At 36.0% G+C, this 25,819-nt stretch overlaps 2 protein-coding genes across 2 annotated transcripts; one reads left to right on the top strand and one right to left on the bottom strand.

Annotated features, from left to right (window-relative positions):
* The first annotated feature begins 5,523 nt into the window (after window positions 1–5,523).
* On the top strand, window positions 5,524–17,664 carry LOC18446638 (Putative lysine decarboxylase family protein). Its single transcript, XM_088849590.1, has 4 exons — window positions 5,524–5,871; window positions 15,121–15,253; window positions 15,810–15,990; window positions 17,260–17,664. The coding sequence occupies exons 1-4, from the start codon at window positions 5,665–5,667 to the stop codon at window positions 17,636–17,638; spliced, it is 900 nt and encodes a 299-aa protein (XP_088705716.1). The 5' UTR covers window positions 5,524–5,664; the 3' UTR covers window positions 17,639–17,664.
* Window positions 17,665–18,258: 594 nt separating this feature from the next.
* On the bottom strand, window positions 18,259–18,854 carry LOC148780170 (aspartyl protease family protein 2-like). The gene is made up of 2 exons (XM_088850561.1): window positions 18,611–18,854; window positions 18,259–18,545 (listed from the first exon to the last, which is right to left on the bottom strand). The coding sequence occupies exons 1-2, from the start codon at window positions 18,852–18,854 to the stop codon at window positions 18,259–18,261; spliced, it is 531 nt and encodes a 176-aa protein (XP_088706687.1).
* Between the last annotated feature and the right edge of the window lie 6,965 nt (window positions 18,855–25,819).

Raw genomic sequence — 25,819 nt, forward strand, 5'->3', positions numbered from 1 at the left:
TGCATTCTGGAGTCACAAGGCTCCGGCACTGTGGAAGTGCAATCGGACAGTGGAACACTTTGGAATCACAATGCTTTGGCACTGTGTAAGTGCGCTCTGACAGTTGCAAAAGGCGGTCCGACAATTAAGTTTCTAGAATATTGGGTTTAACAATTCGATTGTGTGCTCCAGCAATGTGCTACTAAGGTCCAAAAGTTAACGCGAAATCTAGGCAAATTGTGTACGAGGAGGGCATTTCGTCTAAAAAATGAACTTTTTTCCTTGGGGGGATATTTGCATAGAAAGTCTGTTTCTTGGAAAAAAATGAGAAAAAAAACTAGTTTGGGGTTAAGTTGCATAGAAAGTGCAGTCTCGGGGTTTTATTATAATTTCCCCTATATTTTACACTTAGACTTTCGAGTAAATCACTCAAGTTCTAGTTTTTTAAAACCTATACTATATCTTAATTTTACTTTTTAATACATATTATATTAATCTCAAATTTGATATATATATATATATATATACACACACACACTTTTGAAAAAATTTAAAAATTAATAAATAAAAGTTACCCAAGTAATTATAAAGACATATCAAATAAAAAATATCATTTCTAGTAGTAAAATTTTATTTTTTTAACATATTAATGATCTCCATGTTAGATATTATATATACCTAAAAACTTAAATCCAAAATCCATCTAAAAATTGGATCGTGAAGAAGGGCCGCATATTTACATAGGAGTTCTAGAACTCATAAAAACCGTATCGTGTATAAAATAGTGATGTCTTCATTTGTAGTGCAGTAAAGTACATCTTATTTTTTTTGGAAGTTAAAAACAATATCAATAGTTTCATATTTTACATCAGGGTTTTTTCATTTTATTTTCGCTCTTGAAGTTCCACCCCACAGTTTTTGTTCACCTCAACAATTTATTAAGAAGTTACACTTGAAGTACCAGTAAGAGAGATGAATTGCCTTCCTCATATTTTGTTTTGATCTTTTAATTATTTATTTATTTTTTGGAGACGGCACTGAAAGAAGGTGGACCAACACTTAAGAGTGTCGGTTCGACTTCTAGAGAAAAAGTGCCAAAAGTTAGTTCGACACTTGGAGTGTCAGAGCCAATTATTATAGAGATGTCAATACATTACTTCACATGTTGATCAACTTCTAAAAACAAATCATGAAATAGAGTCCAACGCTTCAAGTTCGAGAGCAGGTGTAAAAATGAAAAATTGACAATAAAAGAACCTTGGCATAAAATATGAAAATACTGGTAATGCTTTTTAATTCCAAAAGAAAATAGGCTTTTTACATGGATTGCCCCTAATTTCTATATCATAATCATGGTTTTAAAAACGATCCAAATAAGGAATCATTGATTTAGATCGATTTCGGCAAGGGACCAATGCGGTTCCTTTATGAAATTGAGAATCTGGCTAATTTGGTGGAATCAATTGGTTCTATCAAAGAACATGGTAATTCTGTGAGAAGAATTGATGATTTTCACCCAATTTAATTTTTAATATTTATGCAAAAATCCTAGATAAATTGCAAAGTTGTAATAAAGAAAGCCCCATATTTTTGTATGCCCAAGTCCCTTTTTGCCCTCTTTTTGTATTTCCATTTTGCCCCGGTTCATCCAAATATCCAAACGAAGGTCTTCTATTATTTATTGCAAGAGTAATTTGGACATTGGATATCTGAACCACTTTTTTTATTTATTGAGTTTTTCAAATATCCACAGTCTACACCTATTTCTTCATGTTAAGACATTGGATGCTAGATCTGCTCAATCAACAGAAAAGAAAATGGTTCAAACATCAAATATTCGAAACCGATGGATACTAGTTTGGACATTGAATGCAAGGAGCAAGCTTTCTATATGAATAAAAGAACATGAATCCTCAGTTCCATTCCTAAACCATTAATGTCCCAAAAATTTTCTAATGAAGATGAGGATAGACTGATTATATATTCCAGAATTAAAAACCCAAGAAATTTCTTAAGAGGTTTGAGTTTTCATTCGAAGTATAGAGTACTTATGTTCTTATTTTTATTTACTATTTTTTTAGTTTTAATGGGTAGCAATGGAACCCGAGATGTTACGTTTTGCTAATAAAACGCAATTTCATTAACTACTACTTTACAAGATTAAATGCTTCTCAAGGTCCCGCGCCTTCTAATTCTAGACAAAGGGGTTACCTGTTCGTGTAGTACACAACCCTTGAAAGGTGGTTTATATCAAGAACATTTAAGAACCATTTTGAAGAAGTTTCCATCATACTGGCCCTTCTGCACACTTTCAACCAGACTGAATAGAGCATGATCTATGTTCCATCAAGAACCTTCAAGTGATGCCCATAAATGACAACTTTCTACTTTCTAGATGCATGGCCCTTGCACACTATAATGGTTATTTTAGTACCATTGGTAACAATATTGCTTCTTGAAATGGTAGATTGCTCTCAAAGTTTAACATACATTGGCAACTTGTTTTCGTTTTCGTGTTCTACGACTATTGGAATAGAAACCACATGAGTGCATGATTCCTTGGGTACTATAATTTTCTTTTCTATGTCATTGCAAACTCATTATCAATCGATTCACCATATATACCATTGTATTCATTGTGTTCATGAATCCAAAAAATCCCCGCCAACCATCTACTGTTTCAAAAGTTCCTTTTTTTCTTTAAAATTTTTGAGTGCTCACAGACACAGGGATGTAAGAATCATTATGATTAGCTTTGCATCCATTTTGGAGAAGAAGTATCATCATCTTGACATTGTGCATGTTTTCAGTTTTCCACCCTGAATCAGAAACATTAGGAAAATGCATTTACCTCCATCCAAATTCAACTAACGGAAAAACCATAGATTTCATGAGCAGAAAGAGTGATGTTGGGAGGGTAGCTAACCCGTCATGGGAGCATGAGTGAATATCGGATTTCTATGTTAAAAAGGGAGAAAATTTCCGAAGTTTCTTCATTTCATGCACTCACTTCCTTTTTCCTCTTTCTATCCACAAAATCTAACGTTCCCCCATCAATTAGGTTTGAATTGGGGTAGATGCATTATCTGATGTTTATGGTTCATGGTGAAAAGCAATGTAAAACTAAGGAATGAGCCAAATCGAAATTACCCCTAAAAGAAAATAATATCAATCAGCTCACTTGTCATTTTTGTTGCGAAAGACCAGTCCGAATATCTAATTTCAACCGGTCTTTCATCAAGTAGTTCAGGGTGTCTAACCCAGGATATTCCTTTAGTGAGCGGATCTACTTACAAAAAGTTTGGTTTCAAGATCCAATGTGCAAACCATTATTTTACTTATACTAAAAAATCAATTAGGACACTCGATGTCTAAACATGGGTAATTTTAGAATAAAAATATTTAAAAAATGAGACTTGAGTGTGAAATGTAAAATACTGGGGACTCTTTTTAAATATCATTTTAAGGTATTTTTACGTAAATTTCTCATTATGTTTTCTTGGCCCTAAAGAATTGGGCATCACTTAACTAGAGAACCAATGCGGGACCCAATTACGAGTTTTAAAACACCTCATAAAATCATTGTACATCATTCTTTCTTTTCAGTAGTTTAGCTATAGGGATTGAGCTTAAGATGTAACATTGCTAATGTCAATTGCTAACCAATCAAGCCCAAGCCTTATTCTTAAAAAACATTGAGTATCCTTGCTTAGAATCATGTTAAAGTTATAGCAAATTAGTAATAGATTTTTTATGTTTTATGTGCTAGCCTTCTCTTGTTGGAACTTTTTTTTTTTTTTGCCAAAAATACCTCCATACAAGACCTATTTTTTTGTAACACAACAATGGATACAACACTTCAAGTGCCAAACTCATTATTTCGAGTGAAACACGAGCTTAGTGATTGATCTATCAAACTCATACTTCACTAAAAAAAAAATTTGAAGTATTGTAAGGCTACCTCAAATGCGCAACCCATGATAATAAATTTTGTACCATTGAAATAACTTCATGCTCCTGCTAGAGCACACTATCCATGTGCTCTCTTGGGCAAACCCAACCAAGGGTTGTTTTAGGACTCAAATTTTGGGGATCTATCCTCTTCAACCTAGCAGTCAACTTCAAAATAAAAGGCAAAAAGTAAAATTCAAATTATTCTTTGAGGGTGCAGTTGGCACACAGACGCCTTCGTAGATGTAGAGGTAAGGCGCCTTTCAAATTTTATCATGGTATATAATTTTGATGTAAATGTTATTAGAATTATCTCAAAATCTATTTTTATATCTAATTATAAAATTTTAAATTTAAAAAATTGTTAAAATCTAGTAGATCTATAAACATATGAAAATCTTGAAAATCGACGGTGTAGATAATATGTTGTAAAATGCACTATTTCTGAGACTTAAAATATTTTTATTTTTCATAATCATACATCTCGATATCGAGATGATCAATCAAAGGGTTTTTCAACATTAAAACTACCTATTCCGATGGATTTTTGAGGGGCATCTGTAGTTCTACATTATAAGGTAGCATCCTTATATAGACTTTTTTCTTCTTTGAGACCAAAAATAATATTTTAAAATTGAATATAAACCGTTTAATTTTTTATCGAAGTGTTAAAGAGTTGAAGATTCAAATTATGTAAACAATAATTATCTAGTTATTTTTAAATGAATTCCAAAATTTTAAATTATTTTTACTCAAGGGAGCAAATAAACAACATGCTCTTGCGGGAGCGAGTTAAGTCTCATGCATTGGTTTGGCACTTAACCCATAGAATACATACATTTTTGGGCCGGTACTTCAAGTGGTAAATTGGATGTATTATGAGGACGTCATAATCAAAGTCTTTTTAAAACTAAATGGGTCTCGTCACCCATACTCTCCATAACACTATAAATCCTCATTTGGGGAAAGAAATTCTACAAGAAAAATAGATTTCAAATGTAAAATATAAAAGTTACAAATATGAAAAATTTATGTAGAGCCAAGGCTCTAAACCATCAAATTAAAGCCCACCTCAAAAATTTAACTAAAAGAAGTTGTTTTGATTCCCAAGTATCCTCAAATTGATCATCTTGACATCAAGAGGTATAGACATAAGAAAAAAATTGATTTCAAGTTTTGAAAATAATGCATCTTGCAACGTATTTTTGGACTGTCAATTTTCAAGTTTTCATAGATATGCTCGAACTATATTATTTTTAAAGCTGTAAATTTTATAATTAACGATAAAAATATATTTTAAGGCCATCGCAATGATTTCCATTATTGAAACCACATTTCTCAACATCTTTACTTTGATTGTTTAGAGCCTCGGCTCTATACAAACTGCACCCTATACCAAAAAAAAAAAACCTCTATGTATATAATACTTTTTTAATAAAAAAGATTTAAAAAGGTTTTAGAAAAAAGAAAAACTCACCTCAAAATTTACCAAAATTTGCAATTTTGGCGTTAGAATGAGTTTGCATCTTAGTGGCCGCCCTGACACAAGAAAGAATATACTTTTTGGACTCTTTATTCCTCCTCGTTCTTTATGTGTGGATTGAGAACAAATGACACAACAACCCGAACTAAACAAAACTAAAATTCCTAATAGCTCCCATGACAATACTTGGCTCTCTGTCCCGGTAAAGACTCGCTCTTTGCCGTCATTCGTTCAAACTCTGCACCCCAGCTATGGCGTTTTCCACACTAAAACCATTGGGTTCTCATAATCTGATCAGAAATGGTGTTTTCCAAATCGAGGTGAGTTCTGGGCCCTTGAATTTCAGACATGGAGAAAGCAGAGGTGCCATTCTTTTTGCTTCTTTGAAGCATGTCTCCAGAAGCATCGTGTGCAGAAATGAGCTTAGAGACCACGAAGAACGAAGTAGTGCAAATGAGGTTACACCCATCTCTCTCCTGAGTGGTTGGAAAATGTGATTTTCTCTTAATTCTTGGGCGTCGTATAGATCTTTGCATGTCCTTCCTATAAATCGAGCCCATGAAATTCTATTTTGAGAGAGAGGGAGAGAGAATCAGTTCATAACCATTGGTTTATCTCTTATAAGGAGATAATAATGGTATCAGGGATGCTGATGATTTAGCATACCCTTGTTTTTGTGGACCATGGTCTGAATTTCGACAAGCATGCTTGTATTTTGGAAATATAAAGTGGTGATGTTTTATCCCATTAGGACCTTGTGAATCAAACTGTGTTTGATTGGTTTCAATGTCAATTAACGCCTCCCAGTTTCCAAGCTCATTGCTGACCTACCAAAGAATTGTGAACCTTCATCTTCAATATCATGGCGGTTTCTATGGATAGAAAGGAATATCCAACAGAACTCAGAAGGCCTTCAGAACCTCCAGTTTGTTGCCATGAAAGATACCATCGAACCCAACTGAACTAGGCTTCCTAATAAATATTTTAGGTTGGGGTTGAGGTTGAGCTTGAGATTGAGTAAAAAGGTGAATCCAATGTATACTGGTCCTATGAACTATGGTACTTTAGAAAGTGGGGGCCTAATTAGTCACTCATTCTGGTGTCTACTCTTTGCCCTCCACACTCTTACAACATAGGATCGCAAGAAATAGTGGGGTATATCATGGTTCTTTCAAATGCTAAGTTTTGGAAGCTCAAATTGCCTCTAAGCACTTTGTATCCACTCCTGTCTCTCTACCAATGAACATGCTAGGATTCTAAAGAATTTGGCACCTCAGGCATAACCTTATCTACTTCAAATGTGTCTAACTCCTTATGGATCTCTCTAACTTATAGCTGGTGATCCATTGCCTTTGAGTCTTCTCTATACATCAGACGCTAATTGGGGATTTGGAATCCCCTATGCAGTGGGGAGAATCTTGTGCAGGCTTGCTACTCTCCCGTTGGAAAGTTCCAAGACTATTCTTGGCCCAATTTCTCATTCCAAACGTTAAAAGTTTCCTCTAATCAAAACTTGATCTTGGGATAAAGGAATTCTCGCAGTTGGCCATCAAGATGTAGAGGTCTCCAAGTTCCTAGTTCTAAAGCCCCACGGTACGGAGGTCAACAAACTACTCCTCCCCCTCTTTGCTCAAACTAGTCAGAAAATTTTATGCTTGAGTCTGAATTGTTCTGCAAAAGGTGAGCAGAAGATATGTCAAATGCTTGGTCTCTACAACTCTCTGATCTTAAACTTAATGCCATCTGAAACTGTATCTTAGATTAGTTATATGTCACCCCTCCCAACTCAATAGTAGCATACTACCATTAACAGGTTTCCATTAACCATTTGCAATCTCGGGAAATCCGAAAGCCACTTCCCAATATATCTTTCTGCAGTGAAATTTCTCTAAGAATACCCAATCCACCAGACATATAGTGATCGAAATCCTTCCTGCCTGGGAAAGGTTGAATTTATGAGACTCATTTCCACCCTTTTTGGTAATCTCTCTAGACACAATCACACTCCTCCTTTCCACCTTTTTGGTAGTTGGTAATCTCTCTAGACACAATCACACTTCTTCTCATACAAGTATGTTAGGTACCAAGATACTTGAGAGGGTGGACTTAATAAGCATAATCCTCTCCCTAAAATAAATGCATTGACTCCTCTTTCATATATCCAATCTCCTTTCAAAGTGTTCTATGATTTAGTTCCAAAAATGTCTTTTAAACTCACTGATGCAAGATGGAAGGCTGAGATATTTAACTTAGGGAGGACTGCATCCCAACATTCTCTCAAACACTGAGGAACTTTTCTCAATTTGATTCTCAATCCATATGCAACCTTGAACTTCTAAAAACTAGCCATAGTTTGTGAATCTGTTCAATGGATCCCTTGTAGAAGATAAAGTTGTTTCTGGTGGGCTAGAGATGGGATATCATTGGCCCTCAGGAGTTGACAAAAATAAATAAATTTCAAAACAAACGTTGGAGGCCTTGTTAATCACTCAATTGATAGCCTCCATGAGAGTTAAAAACTCAAAATAGATATAGAGTCTATGGATCTACATAATTGAGATGGCAATCAAGGATCTTCTTGCTGAAGAGCCCTAGAAATGCCAAAACAAACCATGTGATGACCCATTATTCAAAATTAAAAACTGTGAGGATGAGACACTTTTCTACATCTGTCATTTCCATTTTCCCCCCAAATGCATGCTCCCTAGCAAATAGTCTAGGAAGCTCCAGTCAAGTGGTCGTATACATTTTCTATATCCACTTTGCATATTATACACACCTTACCATCTCAAATCGGGAGTTAATACAATCATGGGCAAATTATTCATTAGCCAACTACCCCTAATTAGGGGTAGGGGATGATGTTGAAACAAAACATTCTTTTCAATAAGTTGAAAAAAGACATTCTTAAGTCTTACTGACACAGTCAACTATCTTCCAAAAAAAGTCTTATGATCATGATATTGGCCAAGATTTTTGCGCACTAATGGTCAGACAGATGGTCTAAAATCTTAAATATCACTAGTGCCCTCCACTATCAAAATTAGAGTGATGACAGAGGCATTGTACCCTTACTTATGCCACCTCTCTCTTGTGAAATCCAATAAAAAATCTACATCAAATTGTCCTTCACTATATCCTCGAAATCCTGGAGAGCAGTCAGGTTAAACTCGTCTAGGCATGGTGCACATCTCTATGTGAGAGCCCTATTGCCCCCTACTATTGTAGGAATCCATATGCAGATAAGTTTTTTTTACTGATTCACAACAGTGACTACATATTTAAAATGATTATGGAACATTTGAGAAACATACATAACTATATGTATACACTTTCTCCACAGCAATGATAGGTGGTTTATCAGAAAAGTGAAATGTGTCAAAGTACACTTAAAGTTGAACTATTTAACATGTTAATTGTGATGACGTTCTTAAAATTGCTTGTGATGTAATTTTATATGTTTTCAGAACCCATTTTGATGTGTCTTTTATGGCTATTTGAAATTTAATCAAAAGAATGATGGGCTACTTGAATTTAAAAAGAATATGGATAAGATAGTACTAATTCAAATCTTAGGTGAAGTTTGATAAATTTTCCAGAGAAAACAAACACCAGAGTGTCTTGGATGCCTGCTAACATCCCCAGATTTGTTATTAATGGATGACTTTCTCTATCAAAACATCACACGGCTTTGCGCTTGGCGTTGACTACTTGGTAGAATAGTCATGGCATATTGTTTTCAGGAGAGAATTGTTTTTAGTAGCTATAGAGCTATTTCTCCATAGAAATAATAGCTTCTATTTGTATGGTATATATTAGTTCTCATATTTTCTTCACATCTGAATAACCTTATTGATTCTTATTTAAAGTTGTCATTTTTTCCATTTTTGGGTAAGGCTTTGTTTTTTTTTAATGTATTATAATAAATAAATAAAATATTTCTTAAAGGCATCAAAACTCACTTGTGATGATGGCAGCATTTTCATAGACTATTAGCAACACTGTGTATTACTATTATATACGTTTACTTTTGAAGTGAGAGTAATCAAAGGGACTGCTTACTGGTTTAGCCTCTGATCTTTTGCCTAATGAGCCCATAATTGATTGCCCAGCTTGCCAATCAAATTCTTGGTTAAGGTAGGTGATCATCCATGTAAACTTCTTCAGTTTTCAGCATGTAGGAATGCAATTTTTCACATCAAATTGAAACATGTTCCTCTTCTTTGTAACAATATCGAATATCCATTACAATAGACTCTTGGAGGCCATTTTTATAAATGCCAAAGTATGAGGTGCATGCACATGTATGCAAAAACAAGCAGCAAACACAATAAATGTATAATTTTTTTGATAAAGTCCAATAAATGTATAATTATTTATACATAAATATGTGTAAGGCTCAAAAACGAAGATTTTGTAGTTGCTATAGATGCTACTCCTTGAATTTCTGTACTCGCCTGTAAAAGTAACCTCCTTTTTCTAGAGAGGAAGAGGGGATTACAGCGTGAGATTTTTTGATGTTGGATGAAACCCACAATGCATGGCTTCAAAATGATATAGTGATCATCAACAAAATATTGAGTTTTGTATGTTTTAAAATCCAGTCAAGCACATCATAGGATTTAAATAAATGCATTAATTTACATTCGTTTCCTTGTTCTCTTCGTCCTTTGTGTATCGCTTTAAAACATGATATGACGTATTGAACATTAACTCTTCTTTCCAAACTATTTTCCGCTTGGAAATGTTTCCAAGCATTACATGTTTGGTAGCCCTAATGTGGACCTCTTTGGCTGTTTCCCTATTAGGACCTGAACAACACTGGATTTCTTACCCAGTATGCAACTAAGGATAAATCTTTGAGGGCACGCATATATTGAGTTTGGCCTGTGCCATGCTCACTTTGACCTTCACAACCTTAATAAGCTATAAAGGCAAATGGTAGTGAGCCATTTCATATGTAAGGGAACATTGAGTTGTTGTTGTGTTAAAGTTGTGCAGAATCCTGAAGAAATTGTAGCTTTTGTGGTTCCCCATCAATCGATGTTGCATATGATTGCCCTAGTTAGTTTTTTTTCTTGGGTATTGAGAGAGGTTGCATGATCATGAATGGCTGGTTTCCCTATGTGTATGAGATTAGTGGCCCAAGGGCTGGGTATATTGAGTTAAACTTTGATGGGTTCTTGAGGGATAACCTGCCCCCCTGAGGGAATCCTGGTTATCCTAACGGATGAGCAGGGGAAGATGCTCTTTTATTTTTGGGTGGGGGGAGGGACCTTTAGATACGCTTCTATGTTACAAGATATGGGCAAGTGTTTCCATTTTGGACTTTGGATATGTACATGTTGTGTCAATCATGACTCCTCATAAAGTGGTGTTTTGGACACGACACATCCATACAGGTCTGTACAATGCTTGCATGTCTATATATGATTATATGCAGAATTAGTTTGTGACTTTTTAAAGTAAACTAACTGAAAACATACAAAGCTTGTCCAAGAAATTGGACATGCATGTTGATGTTAGGTGTGCTAAGAGTCACGTGCCTGACACAAATTCCATTAAGACATGCCCGAACGGTGTCTGATGGGGTATCTGGCATGTCAAAGATGCAGGTCATACATGTCAAAATGTACTAAACAGGTGTGTCCCGGTTCTAGGTTGGAATCAGTGTGCGGCCCTGTTATCATCATCATCAGAACCTTTTCCCATCTATTTGGGGTCGGGTACACAAATCTTGGTTAATCAGCCATACCCTCAGTGCAGACCTGTGGTGTAAAAAGTCCCCCTATTGAATTTTTTCAATTTCTTTGCCATTTCTCAAGAGTTTTTGAGAAATTTGAGGAATCTTGTTCGATTTTATTTCTCTCTTAAATTTGTATCGAAGATTTATGAAAAACTCCAAACCAATAAAATCAAAGGTTTGAATTTTGGCTATTTCTTTCCAAGCCTGATCCGCTACTTTTCTAATTCTCTCTTGTTTTTCAATAATTCTTTTATGATGTTAGATGCATTTTGTTCTTTTTTCAACCCTCTATCGATATTTGGATCTGAGTCCAATTGGAAGAAATTGGAGGTATGAATTTTGCGGTCTTTTCCCTTTTGAGATTGTTTTTAATCAATATTTAATTCATTTTTTTATTTGAAATGACTTAAATGATCAAAGAAAATATGAAGATGGGTTTATGCTTATTTTTTCTTGAATCTTTTTATTCATCCGGCCAATCGGGATCAGAATTTGTGGGTGAGCAATCCACTCTACCGATCTCTGTTTTAAAACACCGATTGGAGCAATCTGATTATCACTGAAGGCAATTTCTTCACATTGCACAGAGTTTTGGCATTTTCTCCTCTTGCTATTGTCTCCTTCCGTCATGTATCAGGGAGGCTAACTGCATGGCTGATCTACTTGCCAATAAAGGTGTTTTCCTGCAGGAATTTGTAGTGGAAGAAATGTTATCTTGGCATCTCCTTGATAAAAAGTCTCTTAATTTTGTACTTTGTTTAATTGATAAGATTCTACCATTACTTATCAAGAGAAAATATCACTTGATGAGATACCTTACAGAGACGTTTGGAGCGAAAAAGTGAAATGCAGTCAACTATATGTTTAAATTACAATGCATAAAGGCCTTTACTAGTCTACAACTGGTGAATCATCTCATCACAAGATTGCTGTAATTCATGAGTGTTTGAAACTGATCCTCCCTTCCTAATATTTATTCTTAAAACATGACCAATGTGTCCCTTGTGGAATTGGCAACTTTATTTCATTTGACAGTGTCTTTTGAAGCATAAAATCAGGGAGACATCTCATATAGTTCTTTTCTTAATTGTTTAATTCAAAGTGGAAATATCCCTGTTGGGAATGACCTTATATGTAATATATTTGCACTGCTACAAAAACACTGAATTCTGCATCTTCAAAAACAAACTGTACATATTTACATCGTCCAGGATGTGAGAAAGTTTAGGATTACCAAAATGCCCTTGGTAGTGTTTAATCAGATGCCTATAATTCTTGTGTGTGGCCATTGTATTCTTGATGTTACCTTAATGGTTGGCATGCTGCTACAGAGTGTCCTTGGTGGATATAAAGCATTTGCCTTAGGCACATTGTTGACTCGAGGCAAATATCAGGGACTCAGGGTCCCATATTCATAATCAGCATACAATGCATGTGCAGCTCATTTAAAAGTTGGAAAATGTTTACCAATTATGTTGTTCTTTTTTGGACCAAGATTGACTTTTGTATTGCTGTAACCAAGAAATTACAATTTTCAAATTGCTGTAACTGTGCAAAAACCAGCAATGCTGAAAGCAAAAAGAAAAGTACAAACAAACAACTTTACAGTGTGATAACAAAACTGTCATTTTAAGACTGTAGCCTATTGATTACAAAACCGTTTTCAGTGGCCTGCTCCTTGGCAGGGGCATCAGCCTGCACATCAACCTCTCGCTAAGCATGACTGAATGAGATCTGACTGAAGATTGCTAGATCTCTTCAAAATATCATCCACCAGTTGTTCGACGTGCCAAGGGCAAGGGCCTGCTTGGAGCTCCATCTCATGACATTGATTGAATCTCCAACCACTTCGAATGAGCAACCCTGACCAGACCCATACAGTTTTAGTCCCTCAAGTAGTGCCAAGGCATCAGCCCTGGTACAATCTGAGTACCCATTGAGGTCGGAATACGAGGGCAGGCAATGGCTGAGATGGTTCCTGAATAGGCCTCTCACTAATGAAGTTGATGGGAACTGTTAGAGAAGATGATAAGCAAAATCACCATCCCACAGAAATCCTACAAGTACGGTTAAGATTGGATAAAGAAAATAGAAGTCCAACTAAATTAGGACTCTTGGTTGTATATAGTAAGTTTGAGATGTATATCACATCTATGGGAAGTTTCTTATTCCTATTTGGTATGGGATCTAGCCTTTATATATATGGGATGAGAGGGAAAGAACATGTGTGCCCTATTTGGGGTCATCATATGAGAAAGGTTGCTTCCTCTAGAGAGAAAGTCATCATGTACATTGAGAGGCAAGGCCTTCATATAGAGACAAGTGAGCTTCCTCTAGAGAGAAACACTTGGTGCCTCTTGAAGCGTGAGAGACTGGTTTCTTGTAGAGAAGCGGCTCCCATGGAGATTTTGCGTGGTATCCTCTTTTAGTAAGAGAAACTCTCGGTCTCTCTAAAGGTTCTCTTCTTGGATAGTGGTTTAGCTGTAGAATAGAGATGTGAGATCATCAAGCCATGTCAGTTACGAGAGCTTGTCTAAAAGGGTTGCTTGACTGGGTTTTGTCAAGGATTAGAGAGCTAGCTCTGTATGATTGTATCCCAAAATTTGCGATGCAACTCTCATTAGTATAGTGGACTTTAGTTTGTCATGTCTGTGGATGTAACCTTTTTGGGGTAAACCATGCAAAATCGTTTTGTTCTTGATTTGTTTCTTGTATCAATGTTTGTACTCAATGATTTTTTCTCTAGGCAATTAAGTACACGATATTGCTGGGATCCAACTTTAGGGTTCCTTTTTCCGCATCTAAGACTGTTGTTAAATCATAACAAGAACACACCTCAAAATTGAGTCTGACAACCCCAAAAGGAGGGGGACGTCCATAAACCGCATATGATGATGACTATAGGCCTAGTTTGAATGATGTTCCCGCAATTCTGTGAAAGACAAGAGATGACCAACCACCAAAAGCTTGACATTTTTTAGCCCAGAATATAACAATGGCTCTTGTCTTTTCAAACACAGGGCCTGCACTCTGCTATTGAAAGTTCTAGTATTGCACTGAGCCACAAGGTCCATATAGAGGCTAGTATGATTGCTCACCATAAAAAGAGACCTGCTGCAGGGAATGGAAGCAAGAAATAGGTGGAGAAAAGGGCTTCAATGCTTTCAGGCCATATGACTGGCACTCAGAAAGGCCTAGGGAAGCCCAGACCTGAGCAGTCATCAGGCAGTGCAAAAACAAGTGATCTACATTTTCCTTGGCCTCCTTACATATGGAAAAGTGGTTAGGGATTGGGATACCTTTCATCCGAATTTGATCTATAGTAAAATATTTCCAGGGCATAACAAGCTAATTGAGGGCTCGAGTCTTGCGGGGCTCTGGGGTAATCTGGGCCTTGCTCACCACAGCCACAGAGAGAGTGGCAGTCAGACCAGTATCCATAGATGAGACCGAAAAGATACCTGAAGCTTCTGGGAACCAGATAAGCTCACCCATATGAGGTGGCATAGGTTCAATACGGTCGCCAAATCTGCAATTTCAGTCTCTCGAAAGTTCCTTTTAAACATCAGAATCCAGATACTTTGGCCATCCAGGGTCTCATAGATTGCTCAATAGATACATTCTGGTCCACGGTTAGGAAAAACAGCCTGGGGAAGATGCTGTCCAGGGTACAGTCCCCCAAACCATTAAGTCCCACCACAGCCTGTTACTATAACCGGTCTTTGGCAGCATACATACTCTATTTACAAAATGTCTGCCACACTTGAAATAACCCTCCAAGCACTCAGCGCACAAGCATTTAAGTTATGCTTCATGATGTTCTTGCATTGCATTGTGTATATTATCTGCAAAAATATTTGCCATGTTTATTGCAGGTATCTTGTCCTGAAACAAATTTTTTCCCCTCTTCTCCTTTTCTTTGGCAGTTGTGGTTGATTGATGACTTTTTAGTTTTTCATAGGTGAAAAAGGAGATAATGCGATGCTATGAGATCATACAGAGGCTCGAAAGGGGAGTTGTTTATTTGGGTTCTTCAAGGATGAACTCAGATCACCCATACTTCTTGCAGGCAGTGGAACTGGGAAGAGAGGCAAGTCAATCTTTTTATGAAAATTTTTGTGACATTTTGCAGTTAGGAAGTCTGTTATCACAGGTTAATTCCAAGAGAATTTGTTGGAGATCACAACTTTTCTGTACAGGCATTTTCCAGTAATATATTATATATAATATTGTATAGATGTCACTTTTTATCGGGATTGGACTTCCTAAACCTTGTGTTTGTTTGAGCAGAGGATTTCGAAAGCGGTAACCTTGGGCTCTTTTATGATTATTTTCTCTTGTATTTCATGATTTCTATGTATATTCAATCCATGAAAAGGAGCTACTTTGAAATTAATCAGAATTTAGCATGGATTGTTTGCCCATTTTTTTTTTTATCAAACAATACCAAATATGTTTTTGTTGGCAAAAACTCAAAAAAAACAGAAAAAAAAGAAAAGAGAAAAGCTGTTGACCATATGAATCGCCTTTCTATAGCCACTGCACCTTCGAACTCTACATAAGGATTAATTAAATATTTACAGTTTTCATGCAAACCAATAAATGTATGAACTTGATATTATCTTTGAAATATATCTATTATGCAGGTAGCAATTCTATTAGACTGCACAACGTGGACTGGAGCTGGCCCTGGCCTAATGGACGCAGCTGCTAAAGGAGCTATGGAAGCAGGAAAGCCAGTTGGTGGCTTCAAGATTCGGAAAGAAGCGGGCCAATGGACCTCATCAAATCTCCATCCTTATCTCCCCCCAGAAACATACTTCACATGCAGGTCTAAACATTAGGATCACTTGGTTTATTTTGTTGTTTTCTAGGAAAATATGAAATACAACCTACAGTTGAAAGGTTCAAAAAAAAAAAAAAAAAAAAAAAAAAAAGAATATATATATATATATATATATATATATATATATATATATATATATATATATATCAAATACAACCCAAATCCTTTTTTTATGTAGTATCTTCTTTACTGGTAGTGCTGAATATACTTAGATAAGTTTCCTAGGTATTTCAAAAAAAGAAAAAAGACATGTTTCCTAGGTATTTAAAAAAAAAAACACACATTCACTTCGTTTTTTCAAGAAGAACATGTTTATGCTGTTTAATATATGATACTTTTTCCCACTGGCAACATGTGAGGAAATCTCTGTATAAGCTCCCACTAGTCTTGGGAACTTCAATCTTAATGTTGTCGGAACATGTTCGGGAAAAATTCGACCAAAGATGACTAGGCAAGGTTTTAAAAGCGCTGGGAAGCACCTTAGCCGTCCTGGGGGAGGGAGGGAGTCTGGCCACGTAGGTGGGGCACCTCAGTCTTGAGGCACCGAACCATACATATATGTGCATAGTGCATACACTGTACATAATTACATTTAAAAGCATGTACTAAACTAGTAAATTATATGTTCTATGTATATCAATTGAACATTAAGAATTTGAATGGTAGGAAATATTCCATAGTTTGAGAATCACGTTCACACGTGCAACACAACACAAAAGAGTCAGATAATATAGCATAATTAGCATTCCCAATACCACATGGTTGATGGCACCATGTCCAAGATCATAAACTCCGAAAAAGAAATTTAACCCAATATGACTAACATTTGTCGCCCGATCTCTGATCCTAAGATGTTTTGGATGAATATCGAACTTTAAATCCCCCAAAATATCTTTGTCTCTTCATATTTTGCATTGAATCAAATAAAAAGAAATGGATTTCATATGATTTCCCAAAGTTCTTAGTTCTTTTATCTTAAAAAAAATAAAAACTATTGTTTTCTTTTATAATTTTATTTGTAAACAGACTGTATGTAATGTTTCTTTTTCATGATTTCACAAAAATATGGTTTCTCTGATTTTTTAAACAAAAACAACGACTCCTGGACTATGTTTTCCATAGCCCATTCGACTGCAGTATACTTCAATTAAATCCCTCTGGTTTTGGAAACGTATCAAAATATCCAGTCACAATTTCAGTTTTTTATGCAATTGGCAAGCATCTAATGGTTATGAGAATTACCATGTTAAGCAGGTTCTTCTCTGCAAGAAAGCATGGTTTAGTTGATGCAGCTGTCAGGAATAGGGAGTCAGAAAGGACTGCTGTGATTGTATTTCCAGGTGGGATTGGCACTCTCGATGAAGTATTTGAAATGCTAACTCTGATTCAACTTCAAAGACTAGGATCTGAATTTCCAGTTCCATTTGTTGTCATCAACTATGATGGTTTCTACTCCAAGCTCTTGGGCTTTCTTGAGGACTGTGAGCAATGGGGCACTGTCTCCAAAGGAGAGGTAGAATCGTTGTGGAAAGTGTGTAGCAACAATTTGGAGACATTGAACTACTTGGCAGAGTTTTATGGTGTTCCTCATGGTAAGAGGAATTATAATATCAAAGTGGAAAGGTTACATTAAGCAGTATTATTATTAACTTTCAATAACCATCTCTCTTTCTCTCACAAACACACACATACGCCAACACACAGAAAATAGACTTCAACCCCTAGAGACTGAAATATTGAGATCAGTGTTTTCAAGCTTGGGCCTTGCCCTGTAACCTGGCAGGGCCTGGTCCAGTCACCAGTCAGACTCGATTGAGTCCAATTTGGACTCGGTTGAGCCTTTAAAAGATATAACAACGGAACCTTGGGAACTGATGAAACAGAACGAGTTCCCAGGGCATTTCACTTGACAGAACGAGTTCCCAGGGCATTTCACTTGGACCTGGCATTCTGCCCGGTCAGAGTGACTTGTCCAGGTCCGAGTGACTTGTCCAATTCCGAGTCTGACTCAGCGAGTTTTAAGATACTGCTTGAGACAATCAAAACTGCCAAAAAACCAGCACTCTAAGAAGCCAATGAACATACCAAACTGCATGAGAAATGCTACGCTGTCATTTGGGAAGAAGAACTGAAAAAAAAGAAGTAAGAATTAAAAACCTGACATCCCAATTTTGTACTCCCAAATCATCTACAAGGAAGAGCAGATATACCCCACCGTGAATTTGGCACATCAAATACAAATTTCACGTTTTGCTACTGAAAATTACCCAACACTGATTTCCCTGCTTCAGCAATGCCAAAAGCCAAGCATGAGTTCCCTCCAACTGGATAAACTAGTTGCTGTGAACCAAGATGAAGATCTGCAAATCCAAAATGGAATGTAGCAGTAGGAACCCTAAATTCTTCGACCCCTGAAACCCTAAAACACAGTACGAATGGCTCTGTTGGATCCAAAACCACAAGTCCTTCACCCATCTCCTCCCTAAAGCCATCTACCAATAATCTCAAAACCTCCTTCTCAAGCCTTGATACCACAGTTCCTGAGTCCACCAGACAGTTGCAGAAACGTTAAAGTTCTCAAGCTCAACTGTAACTTCAGTCAAACCAATGGAATATAATGTTGGGCCGAAACCAGAAGATCCACCATTCTTCAATAATGGTGTGAAATTCACATCATAATCCAAAATTTCTGTTTGCCCAAAATGGATGGAACCAGAAGGAATAGTGGATGAAATCGAAGGGAAACAATAAGAGAACACCCCCCCAAATGCCAATTTTGTCTGTGAAGGAAACCCATTGAAGCCTTGGCCCAAGCCCAAAATCTCTGCTGCTCCATCGAACAAACCCATGTTGTTATGGCCACAGCCAAATGTGAAACCAGGGATTTTAATTGGGTCCTCTCCTGGTGAAATTAGAGTTACAGTTTCTGAGGAAGGTCACCTGTGGTTCTGGATTTGTCTGCGTATGTGATGTTGTAGTTGCAGGATGAGTTTAAGGAACATGGAGAGAGGTTATGGAGTTTTGCACATGGGGTGGAGTTGCAGGGTATTGGTAAGTATGAGGAGGAGAGAGAAGGTGCAAACATTGGATCAGATTGATTGTAGCTATTAGGGCATGGGGTGCACTGGATCCAGGTGATGTCACTCCTGTATCAATAGAGAGATGAAGAGAATTTACAGGTATGCCAAAACCTATTTTCACTATGTAATTGCCAGCATCACTTCCCTCTCCTGAAGAGATCCAGCTGATTAAATCAGTGCCACCAATACCAGAGTTGTTCATGAAATTGGTTACGAATGTGTGCTGAAGTTGAAGCCTCAGGCTTAATCCAGAGAGTGAGTTCTTTGTTGGTTTTGTATCTGCCACTGTTGGACTTCGGAATAAATCTTCAGGGTTTATACTCATTGATTCCTTTCTTGTTTCTCTTTGATCTGTACCTTTTTTTGTCGGTGATTGTTGAATTTACGGACATCTTGTTAGTTCTGTCAGCTTCTTGACCTTGGATGTGAGCCGTTAGCATCTCGAAAATCTTCCATTGAATCCTTTATACCCATTTTTGTTGTAGTCTTGATGAAGATACCTTCGATTTCTTTTAAACTTCCCTTCATTTTCATGCTCTCGTTTTCTATTTTCTGAATCAACATTTCTGTTGGTTTTCACCAAAGTACTATCGGTTTTGCCTGTTGGTTTTGCTATTCTTGTAGAAGTACATGGATCCTTGAGACTAGTCTCTTCTGTCCCTGACGAAATTTTGCAGGTTTTTCGTCTGGTTTTCAGATCTTGAAGCAAATGTTCACCATTTCCGGAGTCTGGACATGCAATTTCTTTGTCTTTCATATCCCCTGCCATTCCTGACCTATTGATACTTCTCACTACATTTCCTAAGCAGAAAAACCAATCCTCATAACTTCCTATCTTTGTTTGTGCCTTGTTATCCTGTGTCTTCATTTTACCTGAATTTCTATCATACCTGTTGTATTTCACAGGTTCTGTGCAGTTTTTGCATGCACTCTCTGCTATGCTTAAATGAGCATGTTTACCATGTTTTAGCAGCAAAATAGAAACATTATATCTTTTACCATTTCCATTTTGCAGAAACGAGACCTTGGCATATTGTATAACAGCTGTCCTCGTTTGAAAGGCTGTACAGGGATCTTTACATTCGTGCAATTGCTTATGAGGACTGTCAGGTTGAGCTACAATCTCAACTCTAAACATGACTTTTCACCATCGTTAACTAGTAAGACAACTTTAACTGATCCATTTTCTCCTGCGATTTGTAGCCTTAGACATTCACATTTCCTCTCTTTCTTCCACACCAACAAGGACTCTGGATATTCTTTATGAGTTTCTTTCTTAATTCTCAATGATTTACACAAGTCTCCAACTCCTTCCATTTCTTCCCATTCTTCGGCCTTTCCACCATCTTCAACAGCATTTTGAAACCCTAGATATGCATTGTGAGGTCCACACCTTGCAATTCCAATTGCATAGTTGAAGCCATTCCTGGTTTGGTTCATGAAACCGGTGAATACTTGCCATTTCCATATAGAATGGGGAAAAACTCTATGGCTTTTGTAAGTTGAAGTAGAGCCATGGGAGGAGCAGGAAGTAGGAGAGAATAAGAGACATGGAACGTGCGATGAAAGGAAGATGCTTTGTGTGGTTGTAACCTTTTCCTATAATGCATATTCATAGATGATGATGCAGGTTAGCAGTAATGGTAGTGAAGAGATGTGAGCTTTTTGCTTTTGCTGTTGATGAGATTCTAGGGTTTTCTGAAATTGAAGTATTAAAAGAAAGAAAACGTTTATATAAGGATGCAACCTTATAATGTAGAACTACGGATGCACCTCAAAAATCCATCCGAAAAGGTAATCTTAGTGTTGAAAACCCCTTTTCTCGACATCAAGATGTATGACCATGAAAAATAAAAAGATTTTAAGTCCCAAAAATAGTGCGTTTTACAACATATTATCTACACCGTCCATTTTCAATATTTTCATATATAGATCTATTTGATTTTAACTATTTTTTAAATTTAAAGTTTTATAGTTGGATATAAAAATAGATTTTGAGGTAATTTTAAGAACATTTTACATCAATATTATATACCATGATAAAATTCGAAAGTACACCTTACCTCTACAGCTACGACGGAAGGATCCGTATGCGAACTGCACCCAAAAAAGAAATGGAGTAATTTAATTTTCAAAGTCCTGCAACTCTCTTAACTGCTTTAATCGTCCTTCCTATTCTTACATAAATATGGTACGGTCATATTTATCAATGGATTGGAGATACTATTTTATCCTTAATCTTCAATCTCTCTCTCTCCCCGAGGATGGTGCAATGTCGTGAGATTCACTTTGGAGTTTTTTTCGGTTGGTGAAAAAAATGAAGCAATTCGGTGTTTCGGTAGATTCGGGAGAAAACTTCGAATTTTTTTTGAAATTTAATATAAATAAGTTAAATATTTACATATAAAATATATACAAAAAATTAAAATTATAAATTATAAAATAAATAAATAAATATACTTTTATATAGTATTTTTTTTTGTGGTTGAAGCATATCCAAATTTGACTGAAGCTGCCCGAAAGTGATAGCACCAGGTTTCGCTTCGTTTTGGTTTATACTTAAAATCCTAAAGTTTCGGCAATCATCCTCCCAAGTTGTGAAGGGCTTGTTTGTCATTCGCTAGTTTCAATTTTATAAGTTGACTAATTTTGATAATTTTAAAAAGATAAAAGGGCGGCTGCAAAAGGGGAGCATTTCAAATGTAGCGAGCTCCGAGTAAATATTCCTATTAGCTATGCTACATACATATTAATACCTATATTAATATTTGTATCTGACCCCGAGTGTTAAAAATATAAAAAAGTTAACATTTCGGAGACTATCTTTTTACAATGTTTAAAGAAAAGAGATATATAATTTTAAATGATATAAATTACTTTATAGTAAAAATCTAAGAAATTTTGATATATTTAAGTTTCTAAAGTATGAAAGACATCATTGTGGTGTCCTTAGTGTGTATCCATAGAAAGGTGTCTGTAAGGTGGTGTCCTGGGATGATACTGCGCAATTGGTCTCAGGTGAAAATAGTGTCTTTCACGTGACCAAGTTTTTAACATTTTCTGCCGGCCTTTTCACCGTTAGACCAAATATACCGCTTGGTCCCACAGGACCATCCACTTATCTCTCTCATAGGCACGGGCAAATAGTCCTTAATAGACTCTCAGACGCACTCCTTGTCTGCCAGCTCTCTCTCTCTCTCTCTCTCTGTCTCTCTTAAGCACCACCACCCCCCTCTCTCTCTCCTCTAATACACAAAATGCACCTACTTATCGAACCATACTTTTGGAAGCTTATCCTAGGAAAAAGTACAAAAGGAAAAAAATAAAATCTCACCCCAAAATTCACCAAAAATTATAATTCAATTCTCGGGAAACCTTTAAATCGATCACCTCTCATTATGGTTGTGAAAAACAAAAAAAAAAATTTTGAAGCTCTAAAAAATATAAAATTGTAATACATTATCTAGACCATTTATTTTTACATGATGGTATATCCATACAATCAGCACCATTTTTTGAGCTACAAATTTGATAATGTATGATTAAAATACATTTTAGATACCATTTTTTGACCTATAAATTTGATAATGTATGATTAAAATACATTTTTGAACCATCATAGGGATATTTTATGCCTGAAATGTTAGATCCATCGTAGGGATATTTTATGCCTAAAGTGTTTTCCAAATAAAGATTTTGAGGTGAGGCTTTACTTTTCATAAGGCCTAGGCATTATAGAAACTCGATTTTTATCAAATTATTTAGAAGAAATAATTAAACACTTTGCCCATATATTTTAATTTATTTTTAAGATACCCGTAGAAAAACACATGGTCATGAGTTGAACTAGTTGCAAATAGGCAAAAATATTAAATAGGGTATTTTGATGAATGGTGTAGTTTTGTATAAGGTCGCATACCTTAAACAATCAAAGTAACATTCACCATCAAATTTTATCATAAAATATAAATTAGTGTCAAAATTATTAGGATGGTATGAGAGTCCACTTTTCCCTCTAGTGATAAAAACGTTAGACTCCAAAAATAGTTCAAATCAAGTAAATCTATATACACATAAAAATCTTGAAAATATATAATCTAGATAATATGTTGTAAGACACTATCTTTGGGACTCAAAATCTTTTGTTTTTTTGTCGTATTCATACATCTTGACGTCGAGATGATCGATCATAGAGTTTTCCAACTTCAATACAGCTTTTTATGATGGATTTTTTTAGGTGCACTTTAATTGTACATTTTAAAGTTGGAAACTTATAAAAACTTTTTCATTTATGAACCCCCTTGTTTGTTAACAATAACACAAACTCACTTAAAATCCCCTTTCCTTTCTCTCTTAATATACAAACACGCTTATTATCCCCCCTCCCTGCTTGATAATGGTGGCTTGAAATATGGGAACCCTGCTTGATAAACTGTAGTGCTGTATTTTCACTTGTTTGGTATTTAGAAAGCTGGAAACTGCCTATCTTAACTGTTCATTATGTATTTTATTAATTTGATATATAAAAATGTATATTTTAAATACGTACTTGTTTACAATGAGACTGTTTGCTTTTGATATAAGGAGGTCACAATCATTATTGAAAATTCTCAAATGTTGTGACAACTTTCATTTATTGAAATCCAATGGCTAAAAGGGGTTGTGACTTTCTTGTATAAAAAATAAATGGTCTCATAGCATACAATCCCTTTAAATAATACTTACTTGCTACAACCCAAAAGCACTTAGTACTCCACATCCGCTCATGCTCTCTCGAACTTGGCCCCAAGTACTATGCCACACAAAAAACAATATCCGCTCATGCTCTCTCGAACTTGGCCCCAAGTACTGTGCCACACAAAGACAATATCTGTGTGCATGCTCTCTCGAACTTTAACATGGTATCAGAGCAAAAGAAAAGCTCCAAGTGTCGTGCCACGAAAAAGAAAACCTCCGGCCCCAAATGTAGTGTCGCTCAAAAGAAAAACCTCCTGCCCCAAGTGCCATATAAAACAAAAACATCCGACACACGTGCCACGCAAAAGAAAACCTTTGGCCCAAGTGTCGTGCGGCGTAAAAGAAAACCTCCCGCCCCAAGTATTGTACCACTCCACATCCGACCCACGTGTAACGCAAAAGAAAACCTCTGGCCGCAAGTGTCGTGCGGCGTAAAAGAAAACCTCCGACCCCAAGTGTTGTACCGCACACAAGAACGTCCGGCCCCAAGTGCAATTTTGCTCAAAAAAAAAATACCACCTCTTGCCCCAATGCCATGAAAAAGAAAACCTCTGCCCCAGTGCCGCGTAAAAGAAAACATCCTCCCGAGTACCGTGTAAAAGAAAAAGAAAACCTCTGTGCACGAAAAACCTCAACCCGAGTACCGCATAAACCAAAATTGGTTATTGATGATAAGCTTATATTATTTTCTTTTATCCTAAAATCCATTGTGATTGTCCTACCACATATTTGTATAATTTTTTATTAAAAAATAATAAAAATATAGCCAGTTAAAAATTTAGATCGATAAATATAAAGCTTCGACCTAAACCATATAAATTTGTTGGTGTTGTACCTTTTCTCTTGTTTTTCTATGCACATACAATGTTTATCTACATACTCTCTCACAGATAGCCACACGGTTACTATATCCCCACCTCGCTCCTACATAAATGTTCGAGTGTAGAAAGAGGGCCACGTTTATCTCTATCATAAGGCCACGCTTAGCGATTAATTTTTTTTTTTTGTCGAACATGCAATGATACACAACATTCTTGAAAACTCATGACCATCTCATCATCATCATCATCCAATAAATATATGTATATCATCTCCAATGAATGAATGAATGGGTAAGTGATGGAGAGAATGTAACCGATAAGGACGGACAAGGCGTAACTTAGATGTCCTACTCTCCCCTCCATCAACAAAATTGGAGCTCAGAGAAATTAAGGCCATAACCACACCATATTCTCTGTAGCACTGCGCATTGACACATGTCGACATGTGATCGACAACTGTTTGTATTGCCTACCATCCCAACAACATGCCGTATTAATACTTTCACAGTATGTATTGATGTTTTAGACAGGCAGCGTCCTTTTTGTTGCATAGTGGAAGTGGTGTTATGCGGACTCTGACACGATGTCGAGTCTATTATGAGTATAGCATATCTCGTTCATTGACCCAAAACCCATTACAGCTTCAACATGTCCCTAAATTTATATGCACAGACACACATGCGTAAAACATCTTTGATGCTTACAAAAGTACATCAATTAATTTCAAATTTTTGGGGTGAATAATAATTTTAAATTAGAACCTTGCAAATTCAAATTACATAGAGTAATTTATGTTTTGGATTATAAATCACATTTTATTTTTTATTTTTTTTAAATGGTTATAAATCATATTGAAATTTAATAAATTAAATCATTTATAAAAGATGGTATTTTTTCAAGTCCATATGGACCCATAAAAAATATGGCAATAAATTTATTTATAAGAATATCAATATGGTAATTATAATAATATATTCAAAGAACTCTTTACCATAAAGACTTTCACGCACTAAAGGTCGTGCATAAAGATATGCACTGGTCAATTGTTACTTCTTAATTATTGCTTTCTAGATAATAAATGCACCATTAGGCATTTCTACAATTTCACTTTAGTTAGTAGATACAATTAATCAACATATTAGAAACACATATTCTATAGTTACTTATATTTTAAAG

Source organism: Amborella trichopoda, chromosome 10 (genome assembly GCF_054954075.1).
Source record: "Amborella trichopoda isolate Santa Cruz 75 chromosome 10, AtrichopodaSantaCruz75HAP2 v2.0, whole genome shotgun sequence".
Lineage (NCBI taxonomy): Eukaryota > Viridiplantae > Streptophyta > Magnoliopsida > Amborellales > Amborellaceae > Amborella > Amborella trichopoda.

Coding starts and splice junctions, on each gene's coding strand:
- LOC18446638 (XM_088849590.1), top strand. CDS start 5,665: ATGGCGTTTTCCACACTAAAACCATTGGGTTCTCATAATCTGATCAGA. Junction 15,254..15,809: donor GGAACTGGGAAGAGAGGCAA/GTCAATCTTTTT, acceptor TTATGCAGGTAG/CAATTCTATTAGACTGCACA. Junction 15,991..17,259: donor GAAACATACTTCACATGCAG/GTCTAAACATTA, acceptor CATGTTAAGCAG/GTTCTTCTCTGCAAGAAAGC.
- LOC148780170 (XM_088850561.1), bottom strand. CDS start 18,854: ATGGGTTTGTTCGATGGAGCAGCAGAGATTTTGGGCTTGGGCCAAGGC. Junction 18,546..18,610: donor CCCAACATTATATTCCATTG/GTTTGACTGAAG, acceptor TGGTGGACTCAG/GAACTGTGGTATCAAGGCTT.